This window comes from Stegodyphus dumicola, chromosome X1 (assembly GCF_044657685.1).
Source record: "Stegodyphus dumicola isolate Sdum_Otavi_A_Nest chromosome X1, ASM4465768v1".
In the NCBI taxonomy this organism is placed as follows: Eukaryota; Metazoa; Arthropoda; class Arachnida; order Araneae; family Eresidae; genus Stegodyphus; species Stegodyphus dumicola.
Window position 1 is genome coordinate 237,139,708 of NC_140780.1, and position 20,217 is coordinate 237,159,924.

At 33.3% G+C, this 20,217-nt stretch overlaps 1 protein-coding gene across 2 annotated transcripts in view; it reads left to right on the plus strand.

The window, feature by feature from the left end:
* Positions 1-20,217, plus strand: part of LOC118199294 (uncharacterized) — a 98,722-nt gene that overhangs the window by 21,193 nt on the left and 57,312 nt on the right. For both annotated transcript variants that reach the window (XM_035371110.2, XM_035371111.2), the window contains exon 3: positions 7,502-7,621. In XM_035371110.2, the coding sequence (XP_035227001.2) occupies positions 7,502-7,621 (120 nt within the window). The remainder of the gene's footprint in view (positions 1-7,501; positions 7,622-20,217) is intronic.

Below are 20,217 nucleotides of genomic sequence, written 5' to 3' on the forward strand. Positions count from 1 at the left end.
GTTTTTCTTATCACATTTTCTCTTACTCTGATAAATTGTTGGATGACTTGCTTTCCTTGTACCAAACCAGTTACACACTTGGCCTCTGATTATATAATTTTAAATTCAGTGTGTGATGTTTTACGTTTTTACACTGACGTTATGTCGTTCTTTTCATCGGGAAAAGAGAAAATTTTTCTGAATGCGCTAAAAATATTGGCAGACACCATAGCTGCGGTTAAAAAATTATTAATTGAAAGAAAACCATTGCATCTAAATAAAGAGGAGGGCTATCTGCTCAACGTATTAGTGAAGTGGTATTATTATGCCGTTTCAGAGAGACGTTATTTGATCGGTAAACGGACGAAACGCCTGTCTGCAGCGATTATGTATGACTAAGATATAAATTCTAACATGAGTTTTAAAAAGTGTAAGCAAATTCCTTCAGTTCAGAAAAGCTGAAGACGTTATAAGCTACAGATTTAAAGAAGTTAGAATTTAAAAATAATAGAGATACGATGATTATGTTAAGATATTCAGAATAAATTTTGTTGGGGGAATTATTTTCCGATATATTCGTTGGCAATTCTACGATATTTAGTTCAATCGATGAGCGTGGATATGGGCGAAAAATATTTAAAAAATCATTCCGATGTTAAGTAATCGCAATAATAATAAAAGTCTGCATCGAACTTAAAATCGCATTGTGGTGCGCATGGAACCACCCAACAATCCTGATCAATCCACGGACCGAATTTCGTAACTCTGTCCCTAACCATCTGTCCGCTATGCGATGCACACACAGGCAGAGAGATAACTCTTTCTTTCGTCATTGTAAGGTACTAAGCGTTTCAGATTTGCCTTTTGTTCTGTACTGCCAACACCTTCTTAAACAGAGAGGGTGTTGGTATTACGCTCTGTTCGGTTGTTAGTTTTTAATTTCGTGGGCTTTGCTTTCTGTTGAAACTCTCATTCAGACGAAAATTTTACTGCACTGTAATTTTAAAATTCTACTTACGTCTTAATTTTTGGAATTATAGTTTCAAATTTTAATTCTTAACAGCCCCGGAAATCTCGCTTTTAATTTGGTTATGTCCCCCATTCTAGTCTTAAAAACAGTAAAATGCTTCTTATAAATCTTTCTGTAGGGCATTATTCCAGAATGAATGGCAGTTGTATGGTTCCTATATAATGCAGGTGATTTACGCAATAGTATCAAACCGAAACTTTTATCAGCCAAATACAGCGATATTATGCCTTTCTATCGAGAAATAAAGCAACTTTACCGTTTCTTAATTTATCACAGAAGCATAATCTTTTTTTCTTCTAACCTTAGGACCAAAATTCAAACATAATATTTTATTTGGAAAATATTGGTTGTTCCAAGCACTTACAGACGTTAAAAGGGTGTTGGATGAATTTACGCTGAATTCGTAATTATTTTGACCGATTCCTGACTTTTTCTTTGTATCTGCTGAATAGTCTGACTTTTCTTTATATCTACTGATGACTTTTAAAGATCTCTCACCTACCAATATTCGCTGCCAGATTGTTATTGAAGGCGATCTCGTGAGTCACACTGAAACGGTGATCATTTGAGGCCCTCTAGCGTCAAAATTCCTGTCTATTTTATATCATAGTTAGAATACACAATAAATAATTGCTGCATAAAAGACTAATAGCTTATTTAAAATTATCGTACGTGTAAAGCCATGTAAATATGCTTCCAAAAAAGGGATGTTGGCCTTTAGTGGTTAATGCTTGCCTTCGCTTTGTAAACATATAATGTGCTAGTTGTAAAAATTGAAACAAGCTTCTGTTACACTTCTTGCTTTAATTCAGCTCGATTATTATGTGATTATGCTATTATGGGCTGCAAATGAAAAGAAAGTTAAAAAATCGCGACTACCTCTTCATTGGGGAAAAAAATCTTCTCCCAGCTCTTTATCGTCATCATCATCTATGTTATATCCAAAATTTTATCGTATACATATATGTGTGCATTTATATGAATAGAAAAATTTGATAAATCAGCGAACATTGGTTTGAATATGCTAAATTCGTAGGTAACTAATATAAACTTTTCTCCCTTTAAATTTACTGCTCGTGCTATCAGCACACAGTTGATAAGATCTGCGAACAGTAATAACTGAGTTCCCACCTTGGAGTTTTCATGATTTTCTCTCATTCGAGGCAATTTTTCTTAGAAAGTATTCCATAAAGGCATCTTTCCTAAGGTAGATAGCCTTCCATTTTGCCATAATCTGTTAACCCACTTTAACATACTGATCAATTTATTATTTATTTTACTCCTCTTAAAATGAAATAGTATATTCAAATTCTTCAATAATTCTTGAAAAAAACTAAATTTCTTGAAATTTACTCCATATTAATTTCTTAGTTTCTGAATGTGTGATGTTATTGTATTTACGGGAAGATTGCAGTGTGAATATAAATATGCCACAAAATGTATTCTGATCACTTTTTACATCTAGACAGTGTATCCTGAAATGTGCCTTACAAGGAAACCGATTTACAATTCACTCGAATCAAGGAATGCATAATTCTTTCAATGATGGGGAGACTTCTCCGTAGTCGAATTAGAAAAAATTATGCTTTACTACAGATTTCGTAACGTATTATTGTTTCTTTGTTATGAATAAAGGTTAGACCTGTAAATATTCCTTTTATTTAAAACTAGGCTTGAAAATTTCCGCACAAATTAAGAACCCTTCTGTATTAACAAATCTAAAATAGAAATTGTAAAAAGTTTAAATTGTAAATATTTTATTTTTTAAAATAAAAAAGTCAGGAACATGCAGTTACAGTAGGAACACTAGGAAGTAAAACTCTAAAAAATGATGAATTTAATAACTAACAAATATTTTTTTTATTCTTTAAAGAGTCGTACTGAAAGGATACAGCAGTAGAAGTTGTGAAAGTTCTTCTTAACATGATTTCATCGGGTAACTTTGTACAATCTTTCTTATCAACTAGCGGGCAAGCCCGCCTATCATTGTTCGTTTTTAAGAGTTCGTTTATTCCCATATTAAAATTCGCCGGTATTCGAAAGTAAGACCGAAATACCAGTGTTCAGCGGATTTGCGCGGGCTGCGCCAGCTTTATTCACTTATGCATCTAGAAGATACAGCATACACGATACACATGCGTAAAATCACGAAAACACCCATGGAGCCAGCCCGTTCGCCGGGATTCGAAAGTTGGACCGAGCTACCAGTGTTCAGAGGTTTTGCGCGGGCTAAGCCCGCTTTATTCAGATATGTATCCAGAGCATACTGCATATCAATTACACCAGGGTTTTTCAAACTATGGGTCGCAACCCCCAAGGGTGTCGTGGGGCCTGCAGCAGGGGGTCGCCAAAAATTTTAACAGTTTTGATATTTCTTTAACTTATTATAGTATTTTTACAATTGCCAAATATTTTTACACAATGTATCTGAAAATGGATAAAGATAAGACAATACAGACAAAGGAAAAAACGAGAATGTTTCGACGCATTCTTTTTATAATATAAACATTCATTTTCCTTGCTTTGCACGTGACGCTGTCATTTCGTCTCTTACTTATTGAAAATTTTCACATTGTTCTATGTCTTAAAATTAGAAATTAAAGTTAATGACCTAAAACTGCAATAGTATATTACAGTACATGTGAAAAAATTGACAGTTTTCTCGCGCGTGTGTCGGATTTGCACAATACTTATGGGGTCCCACAAAATTTTTGTAAATATTATGTGGTCCTGGGGGTCGCGAAAAAAATCTCAGTGATAAAAAAAGGGGTCGTGACTGAAAAAAGTTTAAGAAACCTTGAATTACACTGTCATCGATATTTTTAGGGAAAATGAATATTTAGGGTGGTTAAGATTAAGTGTTTAAGGTTAATGAATGGTGCTACCCTTTCCACGTAATAATAATTATGATTTTGTAGTTTAACTTTTCACTGAGAATCATAAAATGACAAAATCATTCATAAGCACGATCCGTGTAATTCAATTTCTTCAGACACGTTAAATTTATCAGGAAAAACTCATCTGCAGGTAATTTGTGCAATAATATATATTTTCGTTTTCATCATCAGATGAACTTCTTGCAGTTTTCTCTTTGTGGCTTTTAAAAATAAGAACAACTATTTGTTTTATATGCTAACTACTTATCTTACGGTTCTTCCAATTCTTCCATGAGCTTTCTTTTAATTAGATGTACTAGTCAAAGTAGTACTTTATTTAGCCTTTTTCTAGGTAACTCTTTTTTTTTTTTCTTTCTCTAATAACCAATGTACTGTATTCTGCCTAAATATTTGATATTGTCTGTAATTAGTTTGAAATGTTTCTTCTCCTTTGAATGTAAATTTTTTTACATAACTTTTTTTAATTAATAACAGCGTAGCATTTCCTAATGTACAACTAAACAAAACGTAAATTGTAATATAAATAATAATATGTTTATGTAAACAAAGTATTTATTTAAAAATTATCTAAAAGTATTACAAGTTTTACACAGATAAATTCCATCAGGTTAAAATGCTATCGATTATGCTTTATATCCATTATAAGGATTTAAATCTATATTATTATATTAAGCTTCATTTCATGCAAAATTATCCAGTAAAATCCAAATTAATTATGCTTTTATTATGTGGTGCTTGTTTATATTATTACTTAATCCTTAGAATCAAAGAACGAGATGAGATATTTAGTTCGTGCATTTTAAAGAAAAACTATTTTACATAGTTAAATGAGCCAAAATAATTCACTTATAGAAATTGTATTAAAACGGCCAAAGTATCTATTTTAAAATACAGTACAACCAGTTTAAAGAATTCCGGTTTGAGAAGTTTTCCCACTTAAGAAATTTTATTTCAGTCCTAAATATTTTGTACTGTTTTGACAATGTTACATTTTCTGACGTGAAACGTTTTGTCTTGGAAGGTTTTCGGGCTTAAGAAGTTAGCACTTATCTTTTGGGAAAGAGATTTTTTTCTTTATTTTTTTAAGAAATTGGTATTGAAAGACTGTGTTTTCCCAGTCGTAATTAGAAACGGAAGTCATCAATATTATTTTTAGAACAGCGATGTAATTTTTCTACTATTGTCAGTGCTTCGCTTCTCGACTGACCGCATATTATTCGCTGTTGTCATATTGATTAACGAGATTTCTGGTTCAATCATCCATCTTTTACAATAATGGAGTATTGGAAAAGAGGAAATCTCAGAATAGGGGGGAATGCTATTACTCTGCTTTTCTGTCTTTTTATATACATATAAAATTATCGCTCATGGTTGGGTATTAGATATTTTTTAAATTAATTAATTAATATGTTTTAATTAAGAAATAAAAGTTTTCATAATGAGATATTTGAAGGAAAACACGTTAAAAGTTTATAAAAAAATGCAGGTAATTTTGTTCCATTTTCCATAATAAGTAAAATTTAAGATATTCTAAGATAATTAATTGGAAATTTAAAGAATTTAATTCTAAAATAGTAGTTTAAACCATAATTTTGAAAAAATGATATTCCTGTTTAAGAATTTTTTTTTAATGTATGTCCCTTGGAAAACTTTTTATCGAGTCCTGATGTATTAAAATTTTTTTTTTTGAAATTATAAATAGTAGAAAATTAAGCCATCTACAGAGGCTGTTCGCACATTTTTTAGACGATTTTGGTAAGCGGTAATAAAAACTCGTTTGCTGCAAAAGAAGTAATTGCAATTGTACTATGTTTTTAAAAGTCAAAATTATCGTCTGTGGCTTGAAAGTTTTGTTTTTATTCAAAATGGCGAATTTAACAAAGCAGTGGTTCGAAGGCTACATTTGCGCTCTTTCCGAAGAGAAATATGCATACATCGTTATCCAAAAACGATGTGCTAAAGCGTCGATAGGTAATATCATCAACAAGAAAGGAAAATAACGTCAAATTGGAGCCTCAAGTGGGATAAAAATTCCAAACAAGTATCCAAGGAAAAAACGGACATCTTCGACTATTGCAAAGGTACGTTGTTTAATGTTAAAAGAAAATCCCCCTAGTCAAAGGACAGTTGCAAAATCATTAAAATGCTCGGTGTCCACTGTAAACAAAATGATAAACGTTGATTTAAATCTTAAGAAAGCGAATTCTATATGAGAAACACTTATCCAAAGAAAAATGGAAAACAATTGTCACAATTGATGAAGCATGAGTGTATTTAAATGATTGTAACATAAAAAGAGCCATTTATTATCATAAAAGGGGAGGAAAAAATTTAAGTACATGGTTCAAAGAATCGAAAGAAAGTTTTTCTAAGGGATTCATGATTGTTGCTGGTTTTTCTTATAATGACAAGTTAAAAATAAAGGGAGTGCAAAAAAATGTCAAGATTAACTCCAAATACTATCAGGAACATATTTTGTCGCCAATTTTTCTGAATGAAATACCATCGCTTTACCCGCAGTGCCATCAATCTGTGAGACTCCATCAGGACAAAGTTAGCAGTCACACATCAAAATCCACTGTAAATTTCCTAAAAGAAATGGAACAAAAACTAGTATAAAGGCCATGCCCTTCACTGATATCCCTACTAAATCTCCCGATGTGTCACCTATGGATTTTTGTGCTTTCGGACTTTTAAAAACTGCGTTATCCAAACTTTGTCCCAAAACCCTAACAGGACTCTGTAAAACTGTTCGGGAGGAATGGGATAGAATACCTCTTCTGCCACTTCAAAAGGCATTATTAACCTGGAAATTGCGGTGTCGAAAGATAGTTCAGAATAAGGGATGTCAAATAGAACATTTAAAACACAAGAATTTTATGTAATTTAGTTTTGTGAATACAATATACATCGTCTAAAAAATGTGTGAACAGCCTCTGTACATATTTAGTTTTTAAGAAAGTTGAAGTTGCCATATTTACAAAATCGCTTCTCATGCTAAACCAAAATTGTTGAAATGGATAAAATCTCTGCAGTTTTCCCAGAAAGATGTACTATTGGATGCATTACTAGATTCAAAACTCTCCTGATTTTCGTGTTTTTTGCTTAATGACAAAATATTTTTAGTAACCAAATATCCACAGTCTCTCGCCAAACTACACGCAAAAAAAAAAAAAAAAAAAAAAAAAAATTGCTAATGATTCTGTATGTTTAAAAGTACACAATGTTAAAAATGATTAACGGTAAAATCGATGTAAAATAGTTAACAATATGTAAATATGTTTGGCGATGTTGCAGAGTTTCTCACTTTCTGAAATTTAAAAATATTGCCAAATTTTGTCAAAACTCATACCATGGCAGTCAGTAGCTTCATATTTAATACTTTTTCCTGGATTATCTGTAGGGATTTGTCAGCCAGTTTTAAATGATAACGCTTTTTTTGAATTTACAGAATTAGATATAATTTTTATCCAAAGCACTCTGGAGTTGGTTTGGTTGTATTGGTTCAAATAAGTCTGTATTTGTATAAATGCCAGGTTAATTGTGAAAATTTTCTCTTTAAAATACAATATGTAAATGTATTTAATTATTCCAGATTGCATTCGGGATCTGCAAAGATGCTTCTCTGCCGAAGATACTTTAATTGATCATAAACTTGCAGCACTTCTTCGTTTCGAAGAGAAACTAGATTTAGTGCTACAATATGGATTAAAAGGTAATATTTTTGGTATTAATATGTGTGTGATATAGAAGTAGCGCATATTTTGTCATTCAATTATGATTTAATTTCAGTTGTTCATTTATTATTGAATCATTTATTATTAGACTGTAATGGTAAAATATTAGCGTATGTAAATTTAGTACGAAATTATATGCATCCATAGAGCGCTCGAAAAGTGTAGGTAAAGGCTTTATTTTCTCAAATATTAGTCATAGACTTGTACTTAAGGTTACTAAGCTTCAAAATGAGGTGGAGGATTTTATTGAAAGCAGTTTCATCACCGGGGATAGAGAGATGTTATAAATGTGAAATTTAGCTTTTGATGTGCTTCCTGCAGCTTGGAGCTGTCAACCTGTCGGTCGCGAAGCATCCATCTATAAGGTAATGAAAATCTTTCTTGCATTTCATGGTCGTCAGAAGCGTGCATGTTGCCATCAGCAGGAAACTCTCTTTGCCAACATTCCTGCAGATGTACACTGCTAAAAAAAGGGGGGGGGGACAGTACTATATCTCCCGTTCTACTGGGCCGATTGACAAAATTCAAACTACGTTTTTCATGTCTCGAAAGGGCGACTTAGGATATATATTAGATTTATATGTAGCACTATTCTAACATAGGTATTTTGACACAAATCGCACTTTTTCTGAAATAACATACCAATTTTTTTCCATATTTCGATTCTGCGACTCAAATTATGCCAGAATGCCAAGTTTTGTAAAATTCGTACGAGTAGTTTTTAAAATATTAGCTCTCAAAATTTTAGCTCCTCAGTGTTAATTGAATTTGGCAAATATTTATTAATATATCTTTTTTTATTAAACGTTTTTGATTTTTCCTTTCACATTTCGAAATTTAGGTTCATTCCAAATAAAATGTACCCATTTTTTGTGTTTTATTTTTTTAATTTCTATTTTTAAATAATTTTTATAAATTTTTCGAAAAAAATTTTGAATTATAACCTATAAAATTTTTGTCATCATCTTAAGGTAGGTGTATTTCTAAGCATACCTGCAAAAAATTAAACTTTTTTATTCAAAATTTTCTAAGATATACACGAATTTACATATTTTCGCGTTTTGAAATTTGGCATCTTTTTTTTTTTGAGTGATAATAACGCCAAATGTGGTTTATGGATTTTTGTTACAGTGAATTGCCACAGCTATTTTTTAACCTTAAATTTCAAATAAAATTTTACGGAGAATTAATTATATGAATTTTTTTCCCTCAATGATGCGTAATAAATATTTATTAATACTATGTGAAAAGCTATTTTTTTAAATTATAGATGATATTATTCAAATTTTTAACTATTTTTTTTTTAAATTTCTCTCTTTCTTCCTTTTTGTTTTTAAAAAAATATTTGTAAGAGCAAATTTTTACCTTCGGCGTTTTATCGTCTGCTACTTTACTTTAACTTCGTTTAAATCGAATTGTCAAAAACTGAGAACTTTCGTTTGATGTTTACTTGAATTTTATGACATTAACTGCATAATTTATTTCTAAACAAGCTGTTGCTTATAAAGTGGCTGAAAAAGCGGCTGATACTATCATCCATATTTTTAAAGCACAGTATATTTTTATAGAAACATAAGATTTAAAATAATCATTTTTATAAAAGTCAAATTATGATATAAACATACAACCCTCTAGAAACCGAATTAATGGAAGTTCAATGGTTATGTAGAAATGATCTGCAGCTACTTAATGGCTGGATAAGTCAGCAGGTTCTGTGGACTAGTAAGAATAATTATATAAACGACACCCAACATTCTGGATTCAATTAACAACGAGGGTGCGATGTTTATTAAATGAATTTAAGAAGTTTTTAAACATAAAAAATCAACTCATTTTTTATCCTAAAATGTATTTTTGTGCGTAGCGTATTTTCATTATATCCTTAAAATTCTAATTTAGAATGTAATTGTCAAGAACTGAATCCTAATCATCAGTAATATAATAAGTAATTATTACAGTTATTAATAAATCCTTCTTATAAAGTAACTGCAAATATTTCAAAAAACTTTCTGTCTGAATGCAAATATTTCTAATTTTATATTAATCAAGATTGCACACGATATTATTTTTTTGCACTTCAGTTCTATAGTAGAAGTTATAAATCAGTTATATTTAATTAAGGAATGACCATCTAAGTCTAGAAACAGTGTACCGTAGCAGCAATTCAATTATTGGCGCCTTATCTTTCATGTTACTCCCGATTGACCAGCTACTTGATTTTTAATGAGTATTCGGGTTTTGCTAGTAACTTCACTTGGAAATCGCGCTTTAACTAGGTTAGTTTGTTATTTGAACATAGAAAGAACATGGAAGCTATTTCGTTAAGATGCTTTCATAGAGAACCTTTGTAAAGAGAACTTAGAAAACTACGAAAACCAATCATGCAGCCTGGGTTAGACTTCGCAACAAACAATTAGTATTTAATAATCTTAAAACGCTAGGCAACTGGTGAGGCTACAATTAAATCTCCAGTTTAATATTTTATTTGTAAATATTTAAAATATTGTTGCATTCTTAGACACAAAAAGAAGAATTTAAGATTTGTTTATGAGCTAAAGAAGGAACGTTCTCGGAAGATTAAAGAAGTGTTTAAATCCTGTGATATTAGGTTTGTCTTACAAGCTCCGGATCAAAACGATTCTGCAATTGCCCGAGTAGTTGACTTGTAAATGGCTGTGAATTAAGCAGATGACTTTTAATCTTACGTTATTCAGTCAGAAAACGTATTCAAAATGTTTTGTATTTGCATGACAACGCATCTTTTCATTATTCAATAACCAATCGGAGAACCGCTTGTGTTCCGATAATAAGTATGTGTACTCAATCGTCCTGCATGTTCTTCAAATTTGTCTTCTTGTGATTTTTTTTTCTCTCCCAAAAACTAAAGTTGCTTCTCAAAGGAAAGTTTTTTGACATTGAAGAGACAAAAGGAGTATGACATCTACTTTAAGAGGCATGTCAAAAACAGATCTCTACAAACCTTTTCTTCCATTACATGTTGTGCATTCAGACAAAAAGTTGCATCAGCGTAAATTCTATAATCTATTTTTATTACACTCTGATTACTTTATTAACATACAGTGAATATATACTAAAACTTTTACTTCAGCTTCAGTAATTCGGAATTTTTGACGGAATTGTTGTCGGAACTAGGACTTAAAAGATAAGTCAAATTAAATATTTGGATAACCCAATAAATTCAAGGTCGAAGTTTCAATATTTTATTTTGGGAGGGAGGGGACATTTTTTCAGTTTTGGTCCATTATCCAAGTATATTTGCTTTGATTCTTTATTTTTTCCATAAAAGCGAAAATTTTACGCATGGTATACATATAACGCAAAGCTTCAAATTAAAATTTAGTAATATACAGGGTGGTTATAACTAAAGTTCCACATTGAAACGGTCATAAAAGGAAAACTACTGGATCAAATGTTATCAAACTTGGTAATCGTGTAAAGGAGGTCATGGGAATTTATTTTCCCCGAAAAAAATGAAGTTTGAAACCTCACCACCAGGGGGAAATGGCGCTGTATTCAATATTGTTAAACGAAATATGGTTCGGAATCTAACTTAACCTTTTGTTACACGGGTTTAATATGTTGTATACCCTTAAGAAACTTTGAAGTAAGCAACTTACCATTTAAAGGCGTTAAATTCGATAAAAGTCGAGTGCGCCATCCGTGTAAGTGAGAAATTCGTCCGTGAAAATTACGAATTAGTGATTAGAAAATGTGAGATCGCAAATCACTCGCACAAGTGCGTACAATCTGGAAATCGTTTTCTGACAGATCGCTAATTTGTAATTTTTTAAGCCTGAATTCGGTCCTAAAACATGAAGATACTGATTCAAAACGCTTTTATCGATTTGGGCAAAAGAAATCCCTCATGTTATCTACCTAGTTCCATTGCATTCTCCTAATGCATTCGATTGCATAGCAGTCATTCCACACCGTTTGGTATAGAATGACAGCTAGTTTCATAACTGAACAATTTTTCTCTGAAGAGCAGTCAACAGCTGGACCACTGTGATTGCAGCTCACTTAGAGTCAATGTTAAAATGTTTCGTGATATATGAACTGCGGTAACGTGGCATTTTAGATACTACGATTTTTATGCAGGGCTGGGCCCCACCTCATATGTGTCGCACAGTTGCTCAGGCAACATTTCACGAATGAACGTTTTATAGGCCGACACCCCCCTCTTCCCACCAGACCTCAACCTCTGTCACTTTTGGCTATGGGGTTATCTCAAAAGCACTGTTTATGGTGATAACCTAAACAAAATGAAAAGTGTGATACACCGACATGTCCGTAATATTCCTCCTGATATGCTAAGAGCTTCTGTTGAGAATGAAATAACAGGATTTAACTTGTTTTCGGAAAATGCTGGACGCTACATTGAACATGCTTTGTAACACGTTTCGGAAACTATTAAACACATTTTAAACAGATGTTTTCATGTCTTATTTCATTTAACAATATTGAATACAGTCATTTTCCCCCTGGTGGTGAGTTTTTGAACTCTTTTTTTTTTTTTTTTTTTTTTTTTTTTTGTGCCCTCGAAAAATAAATTCCCATAACCTCCTTTACACGATTCCCAAGTTTGATAACATTTGGTCCGGTAGTTTTCCTTTTATGACCATTTCAAAGTGGAACTGTAATTATAACCACCATGTAAATTAAACTTTAAAAGTTCGACAGTTTGGTTCAAGTCTCAGCTTAAAAATGTATATAAATATAATTTTTATATTAATCCTCTTAGAAAGCATGTTTTAAGAAGCTAATTTTTCTCTTGCGTTATAGATTGTATAAAAAAACATGATCTTTAATATGATTTAGATTGTTTCAGCCGATATAAGAATCGGGTCACTCGCTGGTACAGAATAAACACTGCTGGACTGTTTTATTTCTTTGTCATTTAGCAAAAATCTTTTAATTAAAATATTTATCCTTTAGACTTCGCTTTAAACTTTATTTATAGTTAAAATGACTAGAAAATGAAAAGCTGTCTTCAGCTGAAACACAATTCATGTAATTGATATTTTAAAAAAATTGACAAGAATGCAAAATTTATGGAAGGTCTAGCAATCGAAAAATCTTAATTTTCTTGTGCGAGCACTGAAAATAACTGTAGAAGGAAAGAAGAAAATTAGGGAGAAAAGTAAGCAAAAATTTGCAGGGAAATTTGTCTGTCAGACATACCAAGATGTTTCAAAAAGTTGGATGCTTTTGAATATACTTTCAGGATACTTCAAAGAACTCAAGTGTTCACAGAGAAAACACTTGAACGTGTACACCAGCAAATACCATCAATTGAGCATGTGTTAACAGAAAAGGTGGTGTATGGTGGTGTATTTAATTATGGCAAAGCACACGAGGGCTATCTGCCTAAAGGGAGGGATGCCTTTCGTGGAGGACTTTCTAAGGGAAACTGGCTCGTATACACGTTACACATGGGGAAAACCACGAAAACGCCCATGCAGCCAGCCCGTTCGCGGGATTCGAACCTCAGATCGAACTACCAGTGTTCAGCGTCTTTACCGCTCGGCCGCTGGTGGGCGCTGTTAACAGAAAAGACAAAAACGATATCATTGCAGATTAAAGTGAAGAGCGACTGGTTTTAGACTATATGGTTGTATAAATTTAAATTACGTTATAGAACATCATATCGTATCATAAATGGAGAATCTAATGATTTCTCAGTCGAATTATTTGAAAATTCAAGAGTTTATCCAGTGATGTATGTGGATGTCACCTAAAAATGTTTTTTTTTTTTCCTCCTGAAGAAACAGCGGCCGAGCGGTAAAGCCGCTGAACACTGGTAGTTTGGCCCGAGGTTTGAATCTCGCGAACGGGCTGGTTGCATGGACGTTTTCGTGATTTTCCCTATGTGTAACGTGTATATGAGCTAGTTTCCCTTAGAAAGCCCTCCACGAAGGCATGCCTCCCCTTAGGCAGACAGCCCTAGTGTGCTTTGTCATAATTAAATAAACCAAAACTTCTTGATGAAACTAACCTTTCCTTTCATCTCATACCTTCAAAATGCTTAGCCTGTATAGACGGATAAAGGCTCTGACCAAATACTGATGAAATGGATTGATTTGAATTATTAAGTTATGGCAAAGCAGGGCTATCTGCCTAAAAGGACCTCCGTGAAGAACGTTCTAAGGGAAACCGGCTGGCATACACATTACACATAAGAAAATCGATGAAAACGCCCATGCAACAAGCCCGTTTACCGGGATTCGAACCCCGGAGTGAACTACCAGTGTTCAGCGGCTTTACCGCCCGGCCGTTTGTGGGCCTTTATGAAATGGAAGGCGATAACTTTATTTAAAATGATTGTCAGAAATATCAAGATATTTCGAAAAGTTGGATGCTTTTTAATATACTTGCAGAATGCCTAAAGAAAAAGAGCAAGAATGAAGCAGAATGCCTGAAGAAAAAGAGAAGAAAAAATAAATTTTTGCGTAAAATTTAGTATTTGTATTTTTTTTTTAATTTGAAACTTTTTAATCTTATGATAATTGATCCTTGCGATTTCAAAAATAAAATATTTGACTAAAATATGAATAAATAGCATTTTAAGAAACCAAATGTAGGATAAAATTGTGTAAAGCAATGGGCACAATGATAAAACTGTTTAAAGCAGTGTATGCAAGTAATCCTAAGTTAAAATGTCGGTCATACATCTCTCTTATTTATATATATCATTTCTGAACGGAACATTGAAAGGCGTGTTAACTTTGCTTTACTGTATTTTCTCTTTTAATGTATGCAGTTTTCAAACGCATCGTAGTCTGGGTTACAAAGTATTCTTCCAAAAGAAACGCAATCCTAATAAATAAAATCAAATTCTGGAAAATTTATATTAATAAATATATTTAAAATGCTCAGTTCGAATGAATAAATAGAAAATTTTAAAATAATTATGTAAAGAGACAATGCAACACTAAAAATTAAAATAAAAGTCTAAAAATTTAAAAATTACCTAAAATAGTAACTTTGACTAAAAATATAGTATAAAGAAAACTTTAAAAAAAAAAAAAAATAAACGATGCACCTTTGATTTAAACTACGCAGTTTGTATGAGTAAATAGACATTTTTAAAACAGTTATTCGAAAGAAACCATGCAACTTAAACAATTAAAATAAAATTCGAAAAAGAAAAAAATTGCTTAAAATTAATAAAAATTATAATTAAAAATATAATATAAAGAACATTATTTGAAAGAAGGAACGATTGTCTTTTTTTTTCCTTTCACGCACTATGCAAAAATGGAAATGAAAATAGGTTGCCACATATTAAGAAGTTCGCCAAGTGAGCTAATTTTAGCGCAGACTGAATAAAAAGCGCCAATATAAATTGTTGAATTTCTCCGTAAATTTCGCACCAAATTTAACAAAATTTAATATTTAGGCATAATTTGAGTCGTAGAATCGAAATATGGAAAAAAAAAAAAAAAAATTGGTATGTTATTTCAGAAAAAGTCTGATTTCATGTCAAAATAACTATGTTAGTGTAGAGCTATATATAAATCTAATATATATCCTAAGTCGCGCTTTTGAGACATGAAGAACGCAATTTGAATTTTGTCAATCGGCCCAGTAGTACGAGAGATATAGAACTGTCCCCCCCTTTTTTTTAAGCAGTGTACAATGTACTATCGATAAAACTCGTTGGTCTTGGACTCGAAGAAATCCATGAGATCATGCCGCAGGTCTGCTTCATTGTTGAAGGACTTCCTACGAAGCTGGTTGTCCAGGGAATAGAACAGGTGGTAATTTGCAGGCTGTAGGTTATGCGAACACAGTATCTCCCAGACAAATCTCTAAATGGTATTCCTGGTCGGCTCATTCTACTGCAGTGTATGTTGCATGTGTTGAAATTGCGGCGAGGTCCTCAGTTATGGTGTGGCCTTGGTGTTAGTAACTCATAGTGCTCCACTTGGCGACTACTCCAGCAGATACAGAATATGATCTTCCTTAGTTGCAGAAGCAATCTTGAGGTGGGAGGTACAGGGTCACGTCGTGAATACAAGTGTCTAGAACGCTTAGGAGTGTCCAACTGGACCCACTTTTTGTCATTCCTGAGCACTCGACCAAATATTGGTGTGTTGCGGTGTGGACCCTCTCCCCCTGGTGATGAATGTGATATATTTATGCATGAAATGTGAGTTATAGAATTTCGATTAGCCTATAAAATGACTAGTTGACTAGTTCAAGTTTAGTTGATATTTTAACACTTATTCCCGTGACTATCAGGAATTCGATCCACAAGCGATCCCCTAACTAAAATTAGTCTTGGGAAAATACAAACTGAATTATTTGAGATATTTATTGCTTGAGATACGTATTCCGTCGCTTTAAAAGTTGGCACGGAACTTTGCAAGAATTGTCCCTCGAATGGGATTTTGAGTTAATAGTTGCTTATGTTAATTTACATATAGTAAACATATAATTGCACTTGCAAAACGGAATTGGCGTTCAGCAGGTTGTAAAAATATTATCGAAAGAATTTCCATTCATCAGAAGAAAACACCATTCTGTATTTTCAGTAACACATATTTGTTCTCCTGAAAAAGTAGTGCAAAACGGGTCTTAACATGGCGGTATAATTAAAATTAGAAAAGCAATGATAATTTAACATTTTAAACTGCAAGAAAAAGAAAATCATTGTGAAAAAAACTTCTTTTAAAGGGGAAACTTAGTTTGTCACCACTTTGAAATCAAAGAGCTGCTAAGGATGATATACTTCACTTTCTAACTTATAAATAGAATGTTTCAGCAGAAAATAATTTATTAGTAGATAAAAATGTAAGAACCGCATATAATTGAAATTGACAAATTTGATGGGAAAAAAGACACGAAATCCTCAGTCATTTTTCTCGATCTACATGGGAATTTTCAGGTGGAAGACACTAATGTCCAGTGCTCTGATTAATTATAGAGTGAATATTCAGAGTCGAATATGTAAGTGTACACTTGCGTGTCTATGGAGCTGCAATTGTGGAGGTGATATAAGTACGTGAGGGATCTTCGGCGATTTGTGGGCTCGTACTCGTTCATGACATTCGCCGTGTTTCTCTCAACTGATCAATTTTATATGGTATTGAGTAAAATGAGTAGCCATGAACGGTTACAGCCGAAAACATCGCGGCAAAAACATCGCAGACGAAAACGTCGCGGAGAAAACAACGCAAAGAGAAAACGTCGTGCTACAAAACATCGTGGGAGAAAACATCGCAAAGAGAAAACATCGCAGTTCTAAAACATCGTGGTACAAAACATCGACTTCGAAAATAAAGCGGTTCAAAAACTTCGCAGTTTAAAAACATCGTCGTCGAAAATATCGTGATAAAAAATAAAGTATCTACAAATCATCGCATGACGATAACATCGCAGACGTACTTTTTTCAGGTTTTAATAATTGTAAATGGATATTCCCGTAATGATTTGTGAGCGCAAGATGGAAAGAAGGATAATTTTTACTTTCATATTTTTTATTAATCAATAAATTTTTTGCTGAGAAAATAAAAAGGAAACTTAAGCATAGAAAATTAATGCAACTTATAGCACTTAATAGAATTTTAAACCGACATAGTTAACTAACAAAGGCCATTAATAAATCGTTTTTTATAAAGTTTTTACTGGTAATTTTTCATGAAAACTATAATCTATAAGTTGCATTTAATTTTCTATGCTTAAGTTTCCTTCTTACTTTTTCAGCAAAAATTTATTAGTTAATAAAAAAATGTGAAAGTAAAAATTCTCCTTCTTAACATCTTGCGCTCACAAATCATTATGGGAATATCCATTTACAATTATTAAAACCTGAAAAAAGTATGTCTGCGATGTTATCGTCATGCGATGATTTGTAGATACTTTATTTTTTACCACGATATTTTCGACGACGATGTTTTTAAACTGCGAAGTTTTTGAACCGCTTTATTTTCGACGGCGATATTTTGTACCGCGATGATTTAGAACTGCGATGTTTTCGCCCACGATGTTTTGTAGCACGACGTTTTCGCCTTGCGTTGTTTTCTCCGCGACGTTTTCGTACGCGATGTTTTTGCCGCGATGTTATCGGCGGACACCGCCATGAACATATGGATGACACAGTGAGATTGAGATTTGTCAGTAGATTTGAGGCAGGCTAATCACAAGCGCAGGTAGATAGAGAGCTCAACGTAACGCCCAGTGTCGTCTGCAGTTTGTGCAAACATTTTCAGGATATTGGATCCATATTAAGAAGACCTTGAAAGGTCGACAAAAATGCACAGCGATGAATAGGGATCGTTATTTGGCACTTTTCAGCATAGCGACACAGGACTGCTACAGCTTTACAGCTCTGGTGTGAGCTGTATGCTGGCACTCGAACCCGAGTTTTATGATGTACAGTTGCCCAAAGGTTTCCTGAGATACAGCTGTATGCTAGAAGACCCGCTGTTTGCGTCTCGTTCACTGCAGCACACAAGAGAGCGCATTAAGCATGATGTTGATAGCATGCTCCTTAGACCAGACCTTCAATGGAGTACCATGCTTTTTGTCGATGAGTCGAGATTCAGCCTGGGCATTTGTTCTCGACATACTTGTATTTGGAGAATTCCTGGAACTTGATACCATCCCTCACTCATTAGGGAAAAGGATGATTACGGTGGTGGAGGTATAATGGTTTGGGTAGGAATTATGTTGGATGGCCGTATACCACTACATGTGTTTGATAAAGGCTTCTTGACTGCTACAAAGTGTAGAGAGAACTTCAGAGTCCTGTGTTCAACTTTTCAGGGGTGCAGTTAGTCCTGGGTTCCTGTCAATGGATGACTGTGTTTTGCCATATAAGGCTGAGATGGTCAACGATTATCTGGAAAGTGAGGATATTTGCCACATGGATTGGCCAGTGAGATTTCCAGACCTTAACTCTATAGAGACTTGACACTCTTTGGAGGGCAGATTTTTCATCTGCAACCCCCCCTCCGAGAACAATCCTGGAGTTGTAAACTGCCTTGATGCAGGAGTGGGATCGACTGCCACAGGAATTCCTCAACTGCCTTCTGTCTTATATGCCTCATACTGCGTGACCTTTCTGGCTGTGAGAAGGGACCCATACCCCATATTAAGTTCATTTTCAGTTTGATTATCACAACACCGATTTTGGACGTTCCTTGCAATGTAAGCTCTACTGATAATTATGCATATGTTACTGTGAAAGACCGAAATTGGAGAATGTCGACATTCACCAGTGAATGTCAACACGTACTAAATAAGTCGGTTAAAGACCGGATATTTGGTTATATTCTTGTACATTCGGACCATCACCGGTGTATGTCGACAATCACAGATATACTGTAGTGGAGGTTGAAAAGAGAAGTCGAGTTCAACAGAGGGGCGACTGTCTGTCGCAAAATCCTTTGTTCTGCTTTGATTGAAGTTATGTAGCATGTATTTGTTATACTCTGGAACACTGTTTGTCAGTCTTATGCGAGGTTTGATGGTACGTGCAACGTTTTCCTAAATTTTATTTTTTTAATCCGATATCCTAATTTATGTTGAATGGATACTGCAGTGAATCGTAAACTTTTCTGTGAAAAGTTAAATGCATTAATTGCGAGTAAACGAGAAGACAGATGTTTTTATTTTTCAAACACATCTCTCCTCACCGGTATTGATTACTCCTTATGAAGCTATGTTTGGCATTAAACTAAGAAGAGGTATAGCATCGTCTTTTTTGCCTTGCGATTAAATCGCAAATATTGAAACCAAAGAACAACTCGAAGAAATTGCTAATACTTTTGAAACTGAAGAACAGCTTGAAAAAACTGTTAATACTTTTGAAGAAAATTTTAGCAGTGGCCATACCAAAAACCATATTAAAAAAAAAAAAAATTAAGAGGGCCTGCAACCTACCACATCTTCATATCAAGCCGTGACTGAACAACACGAGTTAATTTCTATAAAAAGATCAGCCGCGAAAGAGAATCTTCTACTGCAAGCAACGAAAATGTTATGAACCTCAAAAAAACTTTCACAAATTGGTGATACCATACAAATACAAGTTCCTGATGTTGACCGCGGATGTGCAGATGGCCGAAATGTGTTGGCAGTTGTTGCTGGAATAAGACTCCGGCTTTTATAAACTAGCAAATAAAAATGACATCTTCAAGCAGCTTTATACCCATAATCAATTCGTAATTTGTAAAGAAAAGTTACTTTCCATAGATAAGATTCCTTCTCAAGTAATGTCGCTGAGAGAAGCAGTTGCAGCTAATTCGAGAAGTAGATGGCAAGGCTATACATGCTATCACTGCAAAAAGTTCCACAACTAAGTTGTAAAAGCAAGGGACTCTTGTGTAATTCAAAACGTCGTAAAAGTTTATGTTGCAATAAATAAGATTTCAATCACATAATTAAGTTTTTTGTATTATTTTCTTCTCATTTAGAATGTATTGTTTATGTTCAAAAGTTCATTTACATGTGCTGTTACTTAAGCTTTTCATATTTTGACATATAAGTTATAAATGAAAAAGTAAAAAAAAAAAAAAAAGTTATTTATTGGCTAAATTTAAAACTA